Consider the following 20990-nt stretch of genomic DNA (forward strand, 5'->3'; position numbering starts at 1 on the left):
ACTGAGACTCAGATGGGAGGTGGCTGACCCAGGGTCCCACAGCAATCAGCAGTGGCGATGCTGCTTCCTTCCCTGGTGGGCCTTTCCCAGAGCCCACGCTCCTGACCTCAGTGCTGTCCAGCTCCAGGAGAGAGCCCTAGTTAGCCCCCAACACTCCATGTGAGGCCAGGCGCGTGGTGGGCGAGAGGCATCAGAGCCTGAACAAGTGACTCCTTGACTCCAAGCCTCAGTCCCCACGACACCCACCCTGCAGGGCTGATGATGGGTCAGAGCAGCACAGGGGCTAGCAGTGAAAGGCCATCCTGGGGATTGGGGACAGTGTGTCCTGACCGGCAGAGTCCCCAACCATGGAGGGACCATCACACGGAGTTGGTGGGCCCTGCGAGGTAAGCAGGATTTCCTTCTGAGATAATCTATCAAACCCGGACTTATGCAAAGGTCAGGCAGAGCCTCGTCAACACATAGCTACAGGGTGTGCGGCAGTGATACACCCTGATGGGTCACAAGGTCCCCACGAGCAAGGTGCCACCTAATAACAGTTGAAGATTTAAAAACAGCTGCCAGGGATGGCTTTAAAGACTCCCAACTTGGGGGCTTCCCTGGTGGCACAGTGGTTAAGAATCTGCCTGCCAATGCAGCGGATACGGGTTCAAGCCCTGGTCCGGGAAGATCCCACATGCTGCGGAGCAACTAAGCCCGTGCGCCACAACTACTGAGCCCACATGCCGCGACTACTGAAGCCCGTGTGCCTAGAGCCCGTGCTCTGCAACAAGAGAAGCCACCGCAACGAGAAGCCCACGCACCGTAATGAAGAGTAGCCCCCGCTCGCCACAACCAGAGAAAGCCCGCAAGCGTCAACGAAGACCCAATGCAGCCAAAATAAATAAATAAATAAATTTATATTTAAAAAAAAGAAAAAAAGACTCCCAACTCTACTTAGAAGACGACATCCAGCACAATAAGAGAAAGGATTAAATTTTCCAGGGAGAAGAGAGGGTGCATCAGATAACCAGCATGCCCAGGGATGCTGCGGTGCTCTGGACACTGCTGTTGGAGCAAGAAGCAACCTGGGGACCATCTCGTTTCACCCTCTTGGGGTACCCTGGAGGAAACAGGTCAGAGAGAGCAGCACTCTGGCTCGGGGCACACAGCAAGGTAAGCTGTGGTTATGGCAAGAACCTGGGGCCCACGCGTCCAGGACCAGGTGGGCCGGGTCCCGGGCCACCTCCCATCATTGCTTCTGAGAAGGCATGGGTCCCCGGGGAGCTCAGACAGGCCACCGCCTGCCAAGCTCCCGTGTCAGCCCTGTCTCCTTTGATAGGACATCTTGCAAGAGCTAAGTCACAATTAGGGGTGTCTCCAGTGGGTGACCTGACTAATGAGTCTTGTAAGGCTGGTAGAGGCTGGGGGTGCTGTGGCTGTCAGGGCGTTCAAATGGCTCATTATCATCACAAAAAGCACGTCCTCATCACCAGGATTATCAAACGTGCCTGGCGCGCTGGGCCTAATAACAGACCCCACCTTGTCTCATAATCACGGGCTTTAATAAAACATCACTCAGCCTGCAGCTGCTGGCCCGAACAGGGTGCGAGGCCTCACCTCTTGCTTTTAGACCTAATTGCTTGATGCATATTTCATGAAGAATCTTGGGTAATAGTTATGTTAAATCGCTTCTTTTCACAATGAAGTGACTTAAAAATACTTGCATATAATATTTATGCAGGAGAAGGCAAGGAAATTGCCCTTGGGGACTAGCATGTAGGACCTGGTTACAGGAAACCACACACAGAGGTGATCTCTGGTTTCCCTCTACTGAAAGGTGGTTGGGGAGCTGCTCTCTTCACTGAGATGCCCCAGAACACTGTCCCTCAGCTCGAAACCGTCCAGGGCTCCCCACTGCCACTGCAGAATGAATGCTCGAACCCCACTGTGCACCAGGCACTGAGCTGAGCCACTGCTACACGTGACCTCATTTAAGCCCACAGCAAGGTTGATAAGTTGCTTGGTGTGACTACCGTTGTTTACTGATGGGGAAACTGAGGCTGAAGGAGGTTGTGTGCCTTGTCCCATGGGACACGGTGGGACCAGGATTTCACTGTGTCTGTCTGACTTTGAAGCCTGTGGTAAGCATTCAGGGCCCTGACACTACCACTGCAGCCTCATCTTCCCCTGCTCAGCCACCCAACCAGACGGATCCAGGTGTCCAGGTCCCTGCAGCTCTGTGAGCTCCTGAGGTCGGGAACTCTGTTCACTGGGACGTTTCTCAGCAGGTCAAGCCTTATTCCCCTTTGGGCCCTCAGCACATGTCTGGCGCATAGCCGAGCACTCCATTCATCTATCCATCCATCCATCCAGCAGCTATCTAGTGAGTGTCTATTTTGAGCCAAGGAAATGAGGCCCCGAGCATCTTCCTGAATGGTGGCGACTCCACCAGGCCCCTGAGTAGAAGCTGGGTAGAAGCTGCCTCTTTCAAGGCCAGGCACAGTGGCTGCTCTGCCTGGTCAGCATTGGTCCCAGGAGGAGCCAGCTTAGTGAGGGGCAGAGCCATGGGGAGAACCTAGAGGGTCACCTCTGCAGGGGGTACAAAGGCACCTGCCTCTCAAATTGGAAAGAGAAGTCTCACTTGAGGGAAGCCACAAGCCACAGAGAAGAATGGGTCAAACCTTTTTCTTTCCTTGGGATTCTACAAGAAATGATTCAAGGGTACAGAGCCAGCCAGTGCCCCCTGCCCAGGCCTAGATAAATAAAACGAATGTGACACAAGTTCCCTCCTAAAACCACATCTTCCTGAGGGCCCAGGCCCTCCCCGCTCTGGGGCCCAGCAGATCTCAAAGTGGCTGTATCTCTTCCTCTTCTTCTTTTTTTTTTTTTTTTTTGCGGTACGTGGGCCTCTCATTGTTGTGGCCTCTCCCGTTGCGGAGCACAGGCTCCCAGCCGCTCCGCGGCATGTGGGATCTTCCCGGACCGGGGCACGAACCCGTGTCCCCCGCATCAGCAGGCAGACTCTCAACCACTGCGCCACTAGGGAAGCCCTCTTCCTCTTCTTGTGGGTTATTTTAATTAAAAAGTTGAATCTTACATTGTGCAAAGATTCCTGAGGCCAGATCGGTTAAGAGAAGAGGAAGGATGAAATTGGGCACCTGAATGCCCTCAACAATTGGTTGCAGGATGATTCTCAGGGGAGGGAGGTGTTGCCTGCTCTCCATGAGCATGACAAGAGCAACCAGAATTCACCCTCAGAGCTCTCGGAGCACAGGTCTTGTGATCAGCGTGGAGAGGGCATGAGACCAGCCCATCAGGTCCTTCTGACCCCAGAAGTGTGCACCCAAGTCGGAGTGGAGATGGACACGGACGTTTGTATCGAATTAACTGGGCACAGGTGCGTTCTAGGCCCGGCTCTAATGCTGATCTGCTGTGATCTTGGGTGAGGGAGCATCCCAAGGGAGCCAGCCTGGAGGGTGACCATGGCAAGATACCTCCTGCCTCCATGGCCACCTAGGGGCCTACAAAACAGGTACTTCCTGCCATAACCCCGCCCCCTGCTCGCCAATGCTGCCTCTGCAAGCAGATGGCTCTGATTCAGGACGTCTGCTCTTTGACCTCCTGGGAGATGGGATATTTTGCTGGGTAAGTGTCTACAGAGAAACTCCTCGCCACATCTGTGAAACAAGCCACTCCAGAAACACTCATGAGTGCCTGCAGAGAAGCATGTTCTGAGGAGAGCCCTGGGCCCGCTGTGGGAAAAAAATACCCAGATCTCAAGTGATGGGGGCCTTCAGGGGAAAGGTACCTGGTTGACATCTCCTGAGGATGTCAGGCTGGCATCTGCACGTGCTGAGAACTACCAGCACAGGTCCTGGGAGCCTGGCAGAACAAACATGTACAATGTGATTGCCACCGCTGCCGTCGGACTGGACCAACCTGTGGCTTCACAAAGAAGCTGGGAGGGCTGGCATTATCTGCAAGACACCCACTGCACACACGAGAACACCAAGGGCCAGAGGGAGAAGCAACCTGCCTGAGTCACAGTGAGAGGACACCAGGGCTTTCTGAACCGGGGGACCAGGGCGTGAGTCCTTCTAGCTGTGTGTCGGGGTTCTCCAACTGTGCAATGCATGGGGTGAGGGGCATGGAAGCCCTTTCCAGCTGAGATGTTCTAGGGGTTGAGGAGCTGCGGGAAGGGGCTTATGAGGTCACATGCCACCCACTGCCTTCCGAAATAGCCTTCAAGGGGACAAGCCAAAGACACACGCGCCAAGTTATGGTGAACAAACATCTAAATGTGAACACCGCTGAGCCAAACAACTTGATTTACAACCAAATAATTAGACTTTCAAAAAGCACACTGGCAGTGATGAGCCTCCCCAGGAAGCCCGGGCATTTCTCAAGCTCTAAGGTGGTGGCTCAGGGAGAGGGCCTCCAGTAATTCGTGACGAAAAGCCACCTCCAGGCAGGAGAGCCGGCAGATGCATCTCGCGGCAAACATGGAGACGCATAAGCTTGTTTTGTGCCACGCAAGGCAGCATAGGTCAAAATGAACTGATCTGGGGCAATTTTCCCAGGAGTAGACTAACAAAGTGCCAGGCAGGAAGATATTAATGATCCAGACTGACAGCTGAGGGAGTGAGCCTCCCATCACTGGGGGCGTGTAAGTGGGAGGGTAATGATGCATGGGGGCAGGCTGGATGACTTTTGCAGTCTCTCTGGTCGGTGTTCCTAGCAGTCCTCAGGCTCCAGCAAATGCACATGAAAACTGCAAGGGGAGAGGTGGAGGCAGGGGGAGGGATGACATGAAATGTTTCAGAGCTTTAGGAGGGGGAAAGAGGACTCTTCCAGGAACACGAAGACCCTTTTGTGTTTGAAGCACGTGGGGTTGATGGTGGTGGCTGAACTGAAGTCAGATGCCTGGGTTCAAACTCTGATCCCACTGATGTCATTGGCTGGGCAGGTCCCCTCTCCCTGGGCCTCAGCATCCCCGTCTGGAAAAGGTAGAGGGGGTTCCTCCAGTGCTGAAGTTTTCAAGCTAATGAGAGACATCACAGTGGTGTGGAGGGTGTGCCAGCCTCGGCCAGGAGGACTAAGGCAGGGCAGGACGGCTATCCTCATGCAGGTACAGGGAATCCCCGGGCTTGAGGACAGCACAGTGGCAAAAGCAAGGCTTCTTAACATCTGTGCCAACGGGATGGACAGAATGCATTCAGGCCTGGGGTGGGGTAGAGGGGGGTTTCCTTCTACTAGGACAAGCCTCTCTCCACCCATACTCTTCTTGGAGCACTGGTTCTCAACTGGGGCGAGTTTACCTCCCTCCTGGAGGAATCTGACAATGTCTGGAGACAGGGGAGCTGCTGGCATCTACAGGTGGAGGTCAGGGATGCTGCACAGGACAGCCCCACAGCATAGAATAATCCAGCCCCAAATTTCAACAGTGGCAGCTCACTGGTCACCCATGCCTCAAATCCTTCATCTGTGAAATGGGAGTAACGAAGAGTCCACCCTCACAGTAGTTGTGAGGGAGAAGTGAGAATGCCTGTGTGAAGGAAGCATGAACACCTGATAAAGGTTAGTCATCCGGCTCCTTATTTAAGGGCTTAAGACACAACACAGAATTTGCCAAAGGGCTCCAGGCTGTTTCCAAGGACCAACTCCCACTTCACCACCAACCAGCAGGTGCAGGGGGAACACACGGTACCTGAAGGAAGGTCCAGAACAGGGACTGGGCAAAGGCAGCCCTAAGGGTAAGCGCCAGCTGCCAGGGGCGCAGGGGCTTTTATAGCAAAAGGGGAGCTGGAAACCTGGGGTTGAGCCAGGTGAGGCTGGAGAGTGAGATGAGGGGAGTACTCCGGGATGAGGGCAGCAAGACAAGGGCAAAGGGACCACCACCTGCAGACCCAGCGGGACCCAGACCTGGGTCTGAGTCCCCTTCTGCCACTCCGAGCTGTGCCTCTCTCTGAGCCTCAGTTTCCTCATCTGCGGGATGGAGTTTTCACTGCCCACCCGTAAGAACCATCCTGAGATCCGAGCTGGATGGTGCATGAGCAAGTTTGGCAGGTGCTAAGGCTCTAGGGGTTCTGACACGGCTTTGTCCCCACCTGCACTGCAGGAGCCTGAGTAGAAGTTGCTGCCCATCTGGTTTGCCTTGCTGGCTCCGTGCTGAGCACCGAGCGTGTCTCCCTGTCTGCCTGGTCTGCCATTCATGGCCACGTTGGCAGCAGGACCACATCCTCCAGCTGGGCAGCCTGCCTGGCTGGGGTGGCAGGCCTGGGTTCTGGTCCTAGCTCTGTCGCTGGGTGACTATGGGCATGGTGTTTATGACCCTGAGATCGACTTTCCCAAACATGGAGTGGTATTTCCCAACACTCTCAAAAGCACATTGTTACACAGCAGGGTCCACATGAAAACAGAATGGGAATGATGAGGAAAGAGGCTTCTCTGCTTAAAAAATACTGGTTTATGGCAGTACTGTGTGTATTGCTCCGTATTCAACATTTCCGAGATAGACCAGACACCAAGCAGAGGCTTTTGAGACCATGTGTTTCCCTGCTCTTATTTTACAGACGACATTAAGGCCCAGAAAGGGGTGGAGGTTTGCTCCCATTCTCCAGTGAATCCAGAATGTGCCCCTTTCCCCCCTACCCCACCCCTGTGCCATTCGCTGTAGGGGATTCTTGGGCACTACCCATAGCCTCTGTATGCTCAGAGTAGGCAGCAATGCCTGTGACAAGGTGGAAGGTGGAGGTGGACGTGCAGGGAGGGGGAAGAAGGCAGCAATCCCCCCCAACCCCAATTCTCATCCTTGTCCTTAAAGCACAGTGCTTACCCTCACTATCCTCCAGACCCAACTCCCTTCCTGGCTGGGGCGTCCCTTGCTAACTGACCAACCGATTCATTAGCACAGCAAAGAAGGGGACTCGCCCACAAAGCACCTGATCCAACTCACAGTTTTACTCAAACAAGTAAAGAAGGAAAAATCCAGGAGGGCCTTTAAAAACTGAAAGCTAAAACAGACCTACTTGCTCAGTGGTCCTTCCTCTAACCTGAGGGTCCGTTCTTCCTCCCTGAAATTTCAAAGGCACACAGTTGACTCTAAGCCACCCAGACACCCTGGCCAAGGGCCTTTTGCACATCATGTGAATGATGGTGATGGTGGTTTTCAGTGGAAAAGCTCCCAACAGTCCTTGGGGATCTGGGCCTCAGTTTCTTCATCTGTGAAATGGGGTGGACTTTATGATAGTCCTTAAAGTCACTGAAAGCAAGTGAAAAGAGCTCTGAACTGGATGTCAGGGACCTGGTCCCAGCCCTGGCTCCTGTCCTCTTGGGCCTCAGTTTCCCCATCTATCTATACAACAAAGGGAGAGAACTAGGTGACCACTGAGGTCCCACAAACTGCTAAACCTTTGAAACTTAGCACATAGGTGCTCACACCATGCAATGAAGAAGGAATGACTATTCAGATATTAAACAAAAGGACTGAACTTCATTACAGACATCCCAGAGTTTCAGGGTTGGAAGAGGAGTGCAGGTTTCTCAAATATAGAGTTTCTACAAATGTGCCCCAAAATGCCTACATCAAAGTTCCTGGGGATTTGCTAAGCCTGCGACTCCCTGGGCCTCTCTGGAACCTGAATCAGCTTTTTAATATGCTCTTCAAGAGATTCCGACGCACATTCAAGTTTGAAAACCACCGTTCTATCTGATGATGCAAAGTCCATATTCACATCTAATGTTCAGCTTTTGTGGCTTATCCCGTGTTGGGGAGCTTACTCCTTACGGGTACAACTTTTTCCAACCTTTGATGGCTCTGACCATGAGAAAGTCCTTCTATGTTCTGAGCTGAAATGTGACTTAGCACATTCCAGCAGGTCACAGCTGCTCTGCCTGCCGTGGGAAGGCCCCCTGGAGAGCGGAATACAGAAGCAGGCGCAGACCTGAGACTGCTCCTCTCCAGCTGTCCTCTCTCGTCCTGGTCCCCCCTGCTGCTCACAATCTCTCATACACATGCTGGCCTGCAAACGGACAGTGTCCCCAGTGGGTATGTCCCACTTGGCTATTAGCCCTGCTGTCTGGACACGACTCCATCACCATGTGGACACTCTGAGCCTTCGCTGAACTCCTTTCTGGTGTCTTCCGACCTCCAGAGTCCACCTCTGTCTTCTTCCTCCTCCCCATCCCAAGGGACAGGATCTCATTGGCATGCAAGTGTCAGTGGGTGCAGACAACATGCACCTCTTGACCAAACCAAAAGGGGCACCAGTCCAAGAACATTAAGAAGCAAAAGCCCCACTGGCTGTGGCCACAATTGGAAGGTTTGCAAATGTAATTCTGAAAGGTCACTGCCAGCCCTTAGTAATCTGGGCTCTGGAGGGCGAATCCTCTCATGTTGGGCATTCATTCTGGCAGCTTCTTGACAACCTCTGTCCACAGGGTGGAGAGTTTTCTCAAAATTAAATCTCTGGCTCTTTGCTCCCTAATGAAATTGATTTCTGCCTTGATACACAACAAAGCTTTCATTTTATTATTTGGCTAGGGTTTGACCACGTTAATTACAGTTTTTTTCAGCATGGCTGCAAGTAATTGAGTTCCCAAAAGTTACTTACTATTGGAACTGATTGCTTTTTAAAAGCACAACTTCCACAAAAGTAAAAGTCAACCCTTGTTTCATCACAGAAGATTTTTAGGGGGTAAGACTGGAACAACTGAGGACAGGAGAAAGTATTTTTCTAGCCTGAAAATCTGAACTCAAAACGGGATTATGCTCCCATTGGGAGACCGTGAATCTGAAAGGTGGGTGTGCCCAGCACACACCACCTCATGCATTTGCCGCCTCAGTGGTTTCATCATCACTTGTGTCAGAACTCATATACTGCCCCCCCCCAAGTTTTTCATCATTGTTACTGGCACAATTCTACCTGCCTCAGAGGATACGCTGCAGAAGCCTCTTCAATTTCTAACACCAGGTACCAGGGACTGCAAAGCGCCTGCCCAGCACCGTGTAAATGCATTTTCCCTTGGGAGGCTGTGTTCAGCTAGGGTGGGGTACACACCTTTAGTGTCAGGTGGAAATGAGGGGCATGTGGCTACTCTTTGGCAAGTTGGGGGGTGGGAAGGAATTGTGGAAAAGATAAAGGACCAGAGATGCAGAAGCTGTAGGGAGACAGAGAGAGAGCTGACTAGGACTTCAGAGTTTACAAGGTACATCTACGTCCACAATATTATTAGTCACCTGGGCCACGGGGGGCTTATGTGGAGGGGACAATTGAAAAGTTGGCACCACAGGGAGTTAGCACCACAGGGAGAGGGGACACTGCAGAGACCTCTCCTCTAATACCAAACCTAATCATCCTTCTACCTTTCTGTTACTTCCCAATACATTATTATCGTCCTAGGCCCTGCTCACATGCTACCTCCTCCAGGAAGCCTTCTGAGATGCCCCCAGTCAGACTCACTTTCTTCCTCCCTTACTCATTCTCTGCTACACCTCCCTCCATCACAGTAGTCACCTATTCTTGTCCCCATGCCTGGACTACAAGCTTAGACTCTGATGTGCCTCTGTCTCCCCATCCAGTCAAAGGCCTGGTGCCTGGTAGGAACGCAGCAGTGACACCTACACTGCTGAACTGTTGCCCCTGCCCTGAAAGTCTGTGCTGAGAATGTGACAGGCTGATCCTCAAGCCGCTCAGGGCCGTGAGCAGCGTGTAGATTTTCAAAAGGAAAATAGAGAAAGAAAAAAAGTTCTAATTAAAACATTTCTAATAAGCCAGCTTTGCCAAAACCAATTGTTTCTGATATTCCTCCTAGGTGAAACAATCCTTAAAAAAAAGGTATTAAAAGTGGCAGAAAGCACCCTTAGCTGGAAGGAGGATGGGGGCTGCTCACTGGGGGAGGGCTGCCCAGAAAAACGTAGGGTTTTTTTTGAATTTAATTTTTTATACAGTGGGTTATTAGTTATCTATTTTATACATATTAGTGTATACACGTCAATCCCAATCTCCCAATTCATCCCACCACCACCGCACCCCCACCCCCCGCCACTTTCCCCCCTTGGTGTCCATACGTTTGTTCTCTACATCTGTGTCTCTATTTCTGCCCTGCAAACCGGTTCATCTGTACCATTTTTCTAGGTTCCACATATATGCATTAATATACGATATTTGTTTTTCTCTTTCTGACTTACTTCACTCTGTACGATAGTCTCTAGATCCATCCACGTCTCTACAAATGACCCAATTTCATTCAGAAAAGGGCAGATTCGAGGCACAAAATGGAAGTGTGTGCACGTGTGAGTGTGACACACCCACACTCATACACAGCAAAATATCATTTTTATAGCTTTAGCGTTTGAACTGTGGGAGCAAAGACGAGAGCTATAAAATCTGACATCCGATTGTATAAATCTGCCGCAAATACCAAGAATGTTTATGGAGAAAATGGGAGAGAAAATATAGTGTTATGGGCTCAGAAGGGTAATAACCCTGGGATGGGAGTTGAGACATCTGGGCTCTGCCAGCAACTTGCTGCGGGACCTTGGGAAGGTCCTTTTCCCTTCCTGTGCCTGTTTCTCTCATCCGAAAGCCAGGGTCTTGACCTGGATGATTCAAGAGCCTTCTGGCTGCAAGGGCCTGAAGGTATGGGGAACAGGAAACCTTGGGATTTTACTGAATGAAGCTGGTTGCTTCCAGCCCCGCCAAATGCCTCTGGGCGGGGGGCGGGGGGCAGGGCTTTGAGTTATTTACCTAGCTGTTAGCAAAGTAAGACCCCCAATACTCCCCCGGGGAAAGCACAAGGCTCTGTAAATAACACCACCTGCATTCATACAGACACTCAGGGTTTACTAAGAGCTTTCCCTTCCGCTGTCTCCCTGAGCCTCAGGGCTGAGGCTCAGAGACGTGAAATAACTTGCTGGGTGACCCTCCTGGCTGGTGGAAGCAGTGATTCAGGCCCTGGTCCTCTGGTCCCTGACTGCATCTTTCTCCATGTTGCTGTATCTGCTGATGGCAGATACAAGGTCTGTATCTGTCACCATGGCCTGTCCTTGCTGCACCCCACATGCCCTCTCAATCAAGCCATTCCCAGATGGCTTTTGCAAAAGTATTATTAAATAAGTCCTATTAACAAGATGTTAGAAATGTGATTGGAAAGAAATATTTTTCTCATTTGAAGAGACCACCCAGTGCCTCAGAAGGGAAGCTGTCCCAGGGCACAAGAGGCTTCCTGGCAACAGTTGGAACGCCTCCCACGGCAGGCGAGCCTTACGGAGAGATTTATGGGGGCTGATATGAGATAATTAAAAAGCAGCTGGAAATGTAATCAGGGTGGCTCTGACTCTGGAGGGGACCAGGGAGCTCTCGGGGGAGCAAAGGGCAATGCCGTGTGCTTGGCTGGGAGGGGAGATGCAGCAAGTCAGGAAGGGAAAACCCAGCCCATCAGCAGGCACGCTGGGCACTGCCAGGCTGGTGGGTGCTCTGGACAATGGGTTGGCAGTGTGAGTGTGGGCACCCCTTGCCTCTGGTTTTGGGCAGCTGAGTTAGGACGAGTTTCCTGGGTTTTTCAAAACCATTCCAGGTCCATGTTGCAGCTGGTGGTGCCACCACTCACCCAGCTGTTCAGGAATCTGGATGAGGCCCCTGACTTCTTGCTGTTTCTCACCCTCTTCAGTTCTACCAGGACACGGCCTCTGTTCTACTCCCACTGCCCTAGTCCTTCGCTGAGCTGTTGCAGCCTCCTCAGCAGCCAGCGCTTCACCCCCATCTGCCTTCCAGACACCTCCACGGTCAGACGGGGTTTCTGCGAACCTCTGTCTCTGAAGTTCACTGTTTTCATTTAGTCTCCTGCACGGGGCGTTGGAGGAGCTCCTAATTGCACCACTTCCTTTAAACCTTTTAGAAGGAGAAAACACGTCGCACACTAATTGAACAGAAAGTTCATTTTCCCTCCATCAGTCCTGAAAGGATGTGAAATCCTCTGTGTAGTGAGAGCAAAGAGGCAGACGGCCCCTCTCCCCTGCCTGCCCTTTGTCTCAGGCCAATGCAAATGCTGCCAGAAAACAGGGCCTGCATGGGAAGCCAGGAGGCAAACAAGCTTCTTCCTCTTTCTGGTCTCAGTTTCTCCACCTGTACAGGGCATTGGGCCAGGTGATGTAAAAGGTCTCTTTCTGTTCCCTAAATCCCAAGATTTCTGCTCAAGTGTACTTAATGTACGAGAGCTACTTTCCTGGACCAGGTTCTGGCTCTTGTAATCGACTCATAATGTCTGAAGATGTGGAGGGAGAGATAGGGGTCAGCAGGACAGTGAGGGGGACAGAAAGGAATGCCTGTTGAAGTGGTCATCATCTTCAGGTACTGATCAAGAACTGGGAGATCAGGGAGGTTAAGTGACTCACCCAAGGTCACACAGCCAGAACAAGGGCAGCCTGGATTTGACTCTAGCCCTGTGATTTGAGTCTCAGTCATAACAAGGCAGGATTTTCTCAAGTTGCAGCCTGCATAAATTCTAAAATCCCACCACCATAAAGGGGAGTAGCTGCGGGCATGGACAGATCCAGACAATTCTCAAGGCTCTGGACCACACCAAGCTCTTTCCTCAATAACCCGTGGCTCTCCATAGTCTGTAACAAAGACAGTGGGCTACCACACTCACTTAATGCCTGCTGGGCACATGCCAAGCACTTCACGTATATCATCTCTTCAGGAATACCTCTGTAAAACCCATTTTATAGATGAGGAAATTGAGGCTCAGAGATGTTAAGTCCCTTTGTCCAAGGCCACCCTGCTAGTAAGTGGTAGAGCTGGGGTTCAAGAGCCCAATCCAGACTGATCCAGAGCCCATGTCTTCTGCTGCACAGAGCTGCCTCTATCCTGGGGAGATGGGGAGGAGTTAGTGATGGGATATATTGAAAACTGTGGATTGGAAAGTAGGCAGCTTCTGTCCTCCTGGGCTGCTGTTTCCTCAGAATGGGCAGCTCCTTACCCTGCCCATCCCCAACTGCCTCAACCCTCCTCACTTCCCAAGGCCCATGTCAAAACCCCTCCTCACTCCACCCCTTCCTGCCATCACTGTCTGCCTGGAGTCAGTCAGCTACCCCTGTGCCGGTCTGCCTGACCCCCACCTCTCTTTCTTCTGTACTCCCCCTTCTCCAGCCCTCACACCCACCTGGCAGCTCAGAGAGGTGCAGAGTCACGGGAGCAGGCAGCCAGGAACCCAGGGCCCTGGTCAGCAGAGCAGTGCCCCGGGCGGCACACACCTGCCTTTCTCGAAGCTCTGCCCTCAAGGGCAGGCTGGAGAGGAGAGCAAGTGGTGGTGATGGAGTCCTACATCCTGGAGCAGGAGGTCATGCTGGGCAGGGAACCCAACAACGGCCGGGGAGGCTCTACTGTGGTCTGGGGGACCACCCTGGGGGCTTGACCATGGGAGCAGCCCCCATGGAGCTGAGAGGCTGGAGCCTCAGATGTCGACCCGACAAGGGGTGCTCAGACGGCAGAAGGAAATGAAGTCCGTGCTCCCTGCCAATGATCGCAGGGCGAGCAGCCTTTCCTCATCCCCCGCCTCTCCCCGCCCTGCAAACCTTTATTATTTCTTGCTCCTGGCTGTCAGCAGCAACAAACTAAGATTAATCACTGGCCCGCCTGCCTAGACCCAGACATGCCTACTGTTTGAAAACTCTCTCCTCTACTATATAAATCAACGAGGGGAGAGAAGAAAGAAAAACAACTCTAACAGAAATGTGCCCCCAGAGCCCCTGGAACGCAGCCCATCAGCTCCTCTGGCCCTGCTACGCTCACCACCCTCCCAGGAAGCATCTTTTGGGTGAAGACTGGCTGCCCAGCAGTCAGCACAGACCCCCAGCTCCAAGCAGGAACCTGACGGGCCTCGTTTAGCAATCAGAGCAGGAGGCATCTTCTTGTCCCGCTCCCTCCTTCCCACCACGCTTAGGACTGAGCAGAAAGACAGCTTGGACCTGGAAGCAAATTTACGAATCAAATGCCAGACCCTCTTTCTGTGGGAACGGGGAAGACACTCGCCCGTGTCATCCAGAAGCAGATGTAGCCCAGACGCACCCTGAGGGCGCCTGACCTGGTGCAGCCCTGTCCACCTTGCTGCTTCCACGGCAATTTCTAAAGGCTCCGGGAAAGCTGGGAGGAGTGGAGACTGGCATATACCTGCTGAGCTGCGTTAATTATTACAACAACTTCATGAGAGTGGCCTACGTGGCTTTCTAGGTGATGATCAGGGAGGTAAAGTCATTGGCCGAGAACCACACAGCAGGTAAGAGATGGAGCTAGGGTTTGAACCCAGGTATCTCTGGCTGCAGAGCCCATGCTTTTCCCTCTACTTTTTTTTTTTTGTGTGGTACGCGGGCCTCTCACTGTTGTGGCCTCTCCCGTTGCGGGCACAGACCCCGGACGCGCAGGCTCAGCGGCCAAGGCTCACGGGCCCAGCCGCTCCGTGGCACGTGGGATCTTCCCGGACCGGGGCACGAACCCGTGTCCCCTGCATCGGCAGGCGGACTCTCAACCACTGCACCACCAGGAAAGCCCCTTCCCTCTACATCTTTAAAAGGGCTGCCCTGGATCTCCCCTTGGGACGTGTGGCCACGTGCTGCCCACCTCTTGGACTGTGCTAGCTCGGGTGGCATGTCTGTGGACATGTCGGGGAGAGGGAGGCAGAGTAGTGTTCCATTTGACACCCTGGTTCATGAATGGTTCTAGAATACAGCTCTGGGGACATGACTGCGACGCTGCTCAAAACCTTCAGGAACGCTCCCTGCCCTACAGGTTAGAGTCCCCAGTTCCTCAGCCTGATGACTAGGGCCACCCGTCTCCTTGGCTCCCATCAATGTCATCTGTTGTTCTTACACAAGCTCTGCACTTCCTGCCTCTGTACCATTCCCTCTGCCTGGCTGCCCTCTCTACCCTGTGCACAGGTCTAAGATCTGCCCGGCCTTCAAACACCCCCTCTTCTGGTTCCTTCCCTCTTTCACAGCCCTGAGCATTTTCTGCCTTGGGGAGCCTTAAACACGTTCTATGAGTATCTGAGTTACTCGTGTAAATACCACTTCTTCCCCGATTGGGCTATGAACTCCTGGAGACTGGAGCCCATTAAATAACAAGACACGGAAGGGGCAGAGCTTATGGGCTGAGGAAGGCTCCTGAGTGATCAGGGCTGAGTTGTACCCTGATGGGAAAAGGTCAGACCCCAGAAATGTCTCTTGAGGTCAGAATCTGGGCCACACATTTGCAAGGATGCTGTGAAGTTTGCCTTTGGGGATTTGAAAGCTGAAGGCCCCTTTGTGAGGGCTCCCTGGGGCCATGTCCCCCACTGGAGTTGGGGCTCTCAGTGCTTAAAGAGAACAGGGCTGGGCCCTTGTCAAAGGAGCAGGGGCATCCCTGCTGAGGCCTCAGGAGGGCCACTCTGTCTGCCCCCATCCCGGGGGGGTGCCCAGAACAGGCAGAGCCTGCCCTGTGTACGAGGAGGCCCTGGCGTTCTCCCTGCCTCCCCGGCCCTCAGCAGCAAACCCTCTGGTCTTTGGAGTCCTGTTTCCCTCATCTTGTCCAGATTCCTTTGCAAAAACTCATGAAACTAGAAATTGCAAAGAGTCATTCACAGTCCAAAGTGCCTAAAGAACCCTTTTAATGAGATTTTTCATCCCTTTCCCCCGCTGCTTGCCTTTCCAAACAGTAAACTGTGTTAGAGGGTGATGTTTTCTTGCCAACTTCTAAAAGCTCAACCTTTCACTTCCCCGAGGCTAGAGTGAGTGTAGCAGGGGTCAATGGTTGGCGCTGGGGCCAACGTGTGTGCTGATGGCTTGAGAGGGCGCCAAGGGTCTGACGCCCTGTCAGGTCAGGCTGGAGAGGGGAAGAGGGAGAGTTCTGCAGAAGGAGGGGATGAGGGCAGTGTTCAAAAGCCATGAGGCAGGACCTCTGCAAGACTGCTTCACGGGTGGGGGCGTCCGCCATGGAGGGGACTTGGATGGATGCGAGGAGGTGAGGGAGGCAGGCGCCATCTTGGATTGCCACGGGTGCGGGGGGTTTTGGTGAAGGGGCAGGTGGGTGGCAGCTTAGGCTGGTCCAGGGATCTGCCTGGTCCCCACAGTGGGAAGCAGTCGCCATCTCTCGTCAGTGTGGTCAGCTGCCAGCTGGGGAGCTGGTCAGTCACAAATCCCCTGTGGGTCTCAGTCTCCCCAGCCATGAAGCAAAGGGACTGGACCAGGCAGGCCTCTACGGTCGCTTCAGGTTCGACACCGATGACCTTCTGGCCGGTGTAAGGAGTGCTTGGGAGCGGGTGGGGAGACACTGGGCTGGGAATCCTCTGCCTCCACTCCATTCTCAGCTGGTCGGTCAGCTTCCTCTACCCTAAGGTGAGAACGAGGATGGTGGTCTCTGCCCTGGCCACCCCGTGGGGCTGTCCCGAGGCGAACGCGCAGGCTTTCTAAATCGTGAAGTGCTGTGGATTTGCAGGGTGGAAGTGGGGTTTAAGCATACAGGCGGGTGCCTGAGAGTGGCCCCGTCACTAAGAACTGAGTCTCAGCTCCTCTGCAGGGCGCGAGTCCTGCCCAGGCTCTTCTGCATCTCCAGGGCTTTGCCTAGCCTGTCCCCTCCACCTGAGATGCCCACCAACTGTCCCTGCCTGGGGAATGCCTACCCTTTCTTTAAGGCTTAAGTGTACCTCTGCGCAGCAGCTTCTCCAGACCCTCTCACTCCAGCGCCAGCTCTGGCCCCCAAGGGCCTCTGTGCAGACATGCAAGCAACAAGGCCCAGACTGGGAGCTCTGCAGCCCGGGCCGGGCTGTCCTCTCCTCTGCTCCCTGTGCTGCTCGGCCTAGTGCCTGGTACCAAGGGCTCTGACAAATATATGCTGAGGGAAGGACGGGAGGGGTGGAGGGCCCTGTCCTCTGGGGCCAGACTCCCCCAAACACTTTCCTCCACCCTGGAATACCCTCATCGCATGACCCAAGGCTCACATGATAACATAGCTGGAATTCCAATGTACATTTGCACCTCACTCCTGATAATGCCACTCCCCACCCTACCCCCACCAGGGAGGCTTCGGGATGTGGAGTCCCTGGACCTCCATGGTGGCTGGCAAAGCTGGCACTTGCCCCAAGCAGCCGGGACATTCAGTACCAGGGCAGTTCCATTTGTGGTTGAGGTGATGAATGCCAGGTGTCACTCCCTGGCCGGCAGCCTGACTGGTCACTGGGAACTGAGGCTGCTCTGGAAAACAAGCCCACCTCCACTTAGCGGGCTGCTCTGGCCAGCCACGGATGGCCTAGCCCTCCTCCCCACTTCTGGCCTTCTTCAAGAGAAGGCTGACCAGGTAAGACCACCCCTCTGGCGTTTGGGAGCTAATGGCTCCTGACAAGCATGCAAAACTAAACCCTCCACCTCCAGCACCCATGGGCAGAGATCAGTCATCCAAATTGCACTTCCTGATAATGAGAACTGACAGGACGGGTCCAGGAAGACAAACCTGGGCCTGACGGCAGAGTGCTCTGATCTGGGATCCCAGCGCAGGCCCCTGGGCTGCGCCCTCAGTCTCCTCCACCTCCTCCCCTCGCCTGGGAGGTGCAGGGGATCCTGCCACAGCACTCCAAGGACAATGGGTGGCTGAGCCCACGGGCAGGGGAACCCCGGAGAGCCAGAGACACTGATAAGCATCGATGTAAGGAAAGCAGCGTCACCTCTCATGCACAGATGAGGACACTGAGGCTCAGAAAGGTGATGTGGCTGCCAAGGCCACAAGGCCAGCAAGTGGGGAAGCCCGGCCCCTGGACTATAAGCCTGTTACAGAGCAGAAGAGAATCAAGGCGCTCTCCATCCCGAGAGTGGTCCTACGGTCTAGGGAAGGGAGCAAACCAGGAACGAAAAGGGAATTATGCTCTTAGGACTTTGACAGAAACACTCTTCTGAAAACCCACCGGTGAGCTGGCATTTGGGCCTGTTTGTATAACGGAGGGCATGGGCTCAGGGCACTGAGGAATGGACCACGCAGGCACCGCTGGCATGAGTACTCCTGCCACTGGCTCGAGATTCCTTGTGTGCTCCCATGCTGGCGCCTCAGCCCCAAACATCCTGGGAACTTGGGAGGCTGTTTCTTCCTTGCAGGCAGGGCTGTGGTGGGGTCACCAGGGGCCCCAGTGTTCAGCCAGGCCTGCCCAGTGCAGGGGCCCAGCACGCGCCCAGTGAATGAATAAAAGTGCGATGGGGCCCTGGCCCTCATGATGAACGACTGGGCCTGGCACGGGGAGCCCCACCCTTTTCTCTGTGCATTCAATCAGCCCTCTCGGGAAGACGCCTCTGGCCTGGTCCCAGACGACAGAATTCCAGGAAGAATGAGATCCACTGAGGAACTCAGAGATTGCCAGCGTGATGAGAGTGAGGAAGCCCAGGGCGTGGGCAGGCTGTCTGGGTCACCAGGGAAAGGTGGTGACACAGGAGTCCCATCTCTGATGTCACTTGCTTCTTTTACCTCTTGCAGTCCAGAAAGGCACAATTCACCTTGAGGCGGGAAGGTGAAGATCTGGAAGCATCATTCATGGGCACCCGGGTTGCCAGGTTACCTCGAACAGTAAGGGAGGGAGGGGGCTGCATGGAGCAGTGGGGAGTTGAAGACCCCCTGGCCCCAGGCAGCACAGCCAGCGGTGTGCACCTGACCCCACTGTGGCCCTCTGGCTTTGGCCGCCTCCAGCCCAGCCACGGTTTAGTGTATTGAATTTTCCTGGGCTGCAATAACTGGCCTGATTCTTTAAGCTGTCAGGCCTGATGGTGGACGATGAAGCATGCATGTGCCGTTTGTCCTGAGTGCCCTCCCAGCTGCTTAGAAATCCCCTCCACGTCCTCCCTGGCAAGGCGGTTGTCCGGCTCCTGGCTGCACACACCCCCAGTGATGAGATACTCGCTACTTCTTGAGGCAGCTTTGGATCGTTCTGATTCCTGATTGGCTCTGTTAGAGAACTGCGCCTCTCACTGACCTGGAATCTGCCTGCCCATAACTCTCCCATCTACCACTTCTGCCCTGATGTCCTTGAGAGATCTGTGGTGTCCCCAAGTCTCCACACACCCTCCCTTCTCCAGGCGGACTTCCAGTGCCTCTGCTTCCTGCCCAGGCTCTGCTCTGCAGTTTGTCACTGTCCCTCTCAGGTGGGGTCAGTCCTGAGCAGAGAACACAGGCCAATCTCTCTCTCCTTGGCTGCACTGACCCTACTGACTACACAACCCGGCCTGCACAGGGCTCTCCTGACAGCTGCATCCCAGCAGGCCCTCTCTCCATCACATGGCCTTGAACAATGGTGAGTAGAGCAGAAAGGAAGCAGGCAGAGGGCTGCACCACTCCTGATGGTCTGTGCTGGCTGAAGGGCCTGGGTTTATGCCCCAGTTCTGTCACTAATTCTTTAAATCCGTCCTCTCTCCAGGCCTCAGTTTTCCTGTCTGTAAAATGGGTTTCAGACAATCCGCTGGGTTCCATCCAGTCAGTAACGGCACTAAATGATGAAGCCCTCAATCAAAAAACCCTTTTCTTATGGCAGGGCCACCTATCCTGAAAGCAATGGCCTCGTATCCAGAAAGACCTGACAGGTGATAATGCCAGCAAGGTTCTTCCTGGCTCTTCCCAGTGTTCCTCACAACCTTTGTGTGACACCTAAAAGTGAAACTTTCCCAAACAGCAACCTAGAACATAAGGAAAGGGTGGTTCTCATGGCGGCAGCAGGAACAGTGGGGAGTCAAACACCAGGCCTTGAGTACTGGCCCTGCCCCTTGGGCCAGCCATGGCCCCTCTCTGAGCCTTAGTTTCCTAATCTGCAAAATGGGGACAAGATGTTTCTCATCAAAGTGCTGTGTGAGGGTTGAGAGAGGGATGAGGCATGCTACGCACTTCTATAGTCCCTGGCTCACCGTACGTGTGAAAGCTATTCTTGGATATTTAATATAAATTCTAGGAAAATGCCCCCCCTCTTTGTGGGGGGCAGAAACAGAGGACATAAAAACTCCTCTGTATCCCAGAATAAGATCAAATTGGAAAAGCAAGGCTTGAAATAACTCATGCTGTCAAGTTCCCTTGGGGGACACTGGCGGGTCTTTCTGCCCCAGACACTGGGGCCAGGCCACGCATCGCTGGAGGCTGCCGAGGGCCCAGGAGGTGGCCAAGGTGTACTCACTTCAGGGAGAGGGAGTAGTCGTGCCTGCTGGTCTGGCTGTTCCGGACAAGGTAGCTACACTCCTTGCAGAGTCGCAGCAGGTTCTCCGCATCTCCTCTGCTGATGGCTCCGTGATACCATCTGCGGAGAAGAGACGGGGTCAGAACCCAGCAGGGACGGACCCCCACAGCTGACACTCTGAAATCCGCTCCTCCCCGACGAGGCTCAGCCTCTCCGAGGGCAGCTGTCGGCGTCCCGGGCCTCCTTGTCACGAGGCAGTGCACGTGCGTTTGTGTGTGTGCGTGCACCTGTGTGTATCCGTGCGTTCAGTCATTCACTAGACATCGACCGAATGCCTGCTGCACGCAGGTCCTGGGGAGAGAACAGTGAGCAGACCTGCGATCTCCTCGCCATGAAGCTTCCGGTCTAGTGTGGAGGCTATGGAGGAAACGAAGCTGGGCTGCCTGGCTTGGAGCTGGCAGGAGGGACCGCTACTTTAAGCAGCTGCCAGGGAAGCCTTCTGCAGAGAGTGACATTTCAGCGTGAACCTGAAGGAGGTGAGGGAGGAAGCCACGAAGGACAGCAGCTGGAAAAGAGCGCATCTGGTAGAAGGAAGGGCAGCAAAGGCAGGAGTGCCTGGCATGTTTTGGAAACAGCAAGGAGGCCAGCGTGGCTGGAGCGAGGCAAGGCAGTGGGGTGGGTGCTGAGGCCGAAGAGGCCACGCAGCAGGGCCGGCTCGGGGGCCTTGCACGCAAGGCAATGCGGGGACTCTGGCTTTCTCCATCTGAGTGACACAGAAGCCGTCAGAGGGCGCTGACAGGAGGGACACGTGCTGGCTCTGCGACATCTGTGGGACTAGTGGG

The 20990-nt window shown here is 54.0% G+C and overlaps 1 protein-coding gene across 3 annotated transcripts in view; it reads right to left on the minus strand.

The window, feature by feature from the left end:
• SHB (SH2 domain containing adaptor protein B) overlaps nt 1-20990 on the minus strand; it is a 144881-nt gene that overhangs the window by 7131 nt on the left and 116760 nt on the right. Inside the window, exons 5-6 of one of the 3 annotated variants that reach the window (XM_073806310.1) lie at nt 20149-20268; nt 1770-16346 (exon numbers count right to left, since the gene is read on the minus strand). In XM_073806310.1, the coding sequence (XP_073662411.1) occupies nt 16223-16346; nt 20149-20268 (244 nt within the window). In that variant the 3' untranslated portion in view covers nt 1770-16222. The other 2 variants (XM_073806311.1, XM_033858299.2) reach the window with 2 other exon arrangements.

The sequence above is a fragment of the Tursiops truncatus genome, chromosome 6 (genome assembly GCF_011762595.2).
Source record: "Tursiops truncatus isolate mTurTru1 chromosome 6, mTurTru1.mat.Y, whole genome shotgun sequence".
Taxonomy (NCBI): domain Eukaryota; kingdom Metazoa; phylum Chordata; class Mammalia; order Artiodactyla; family Delphinidae; genus Tursiops; species Tursiops truncatus.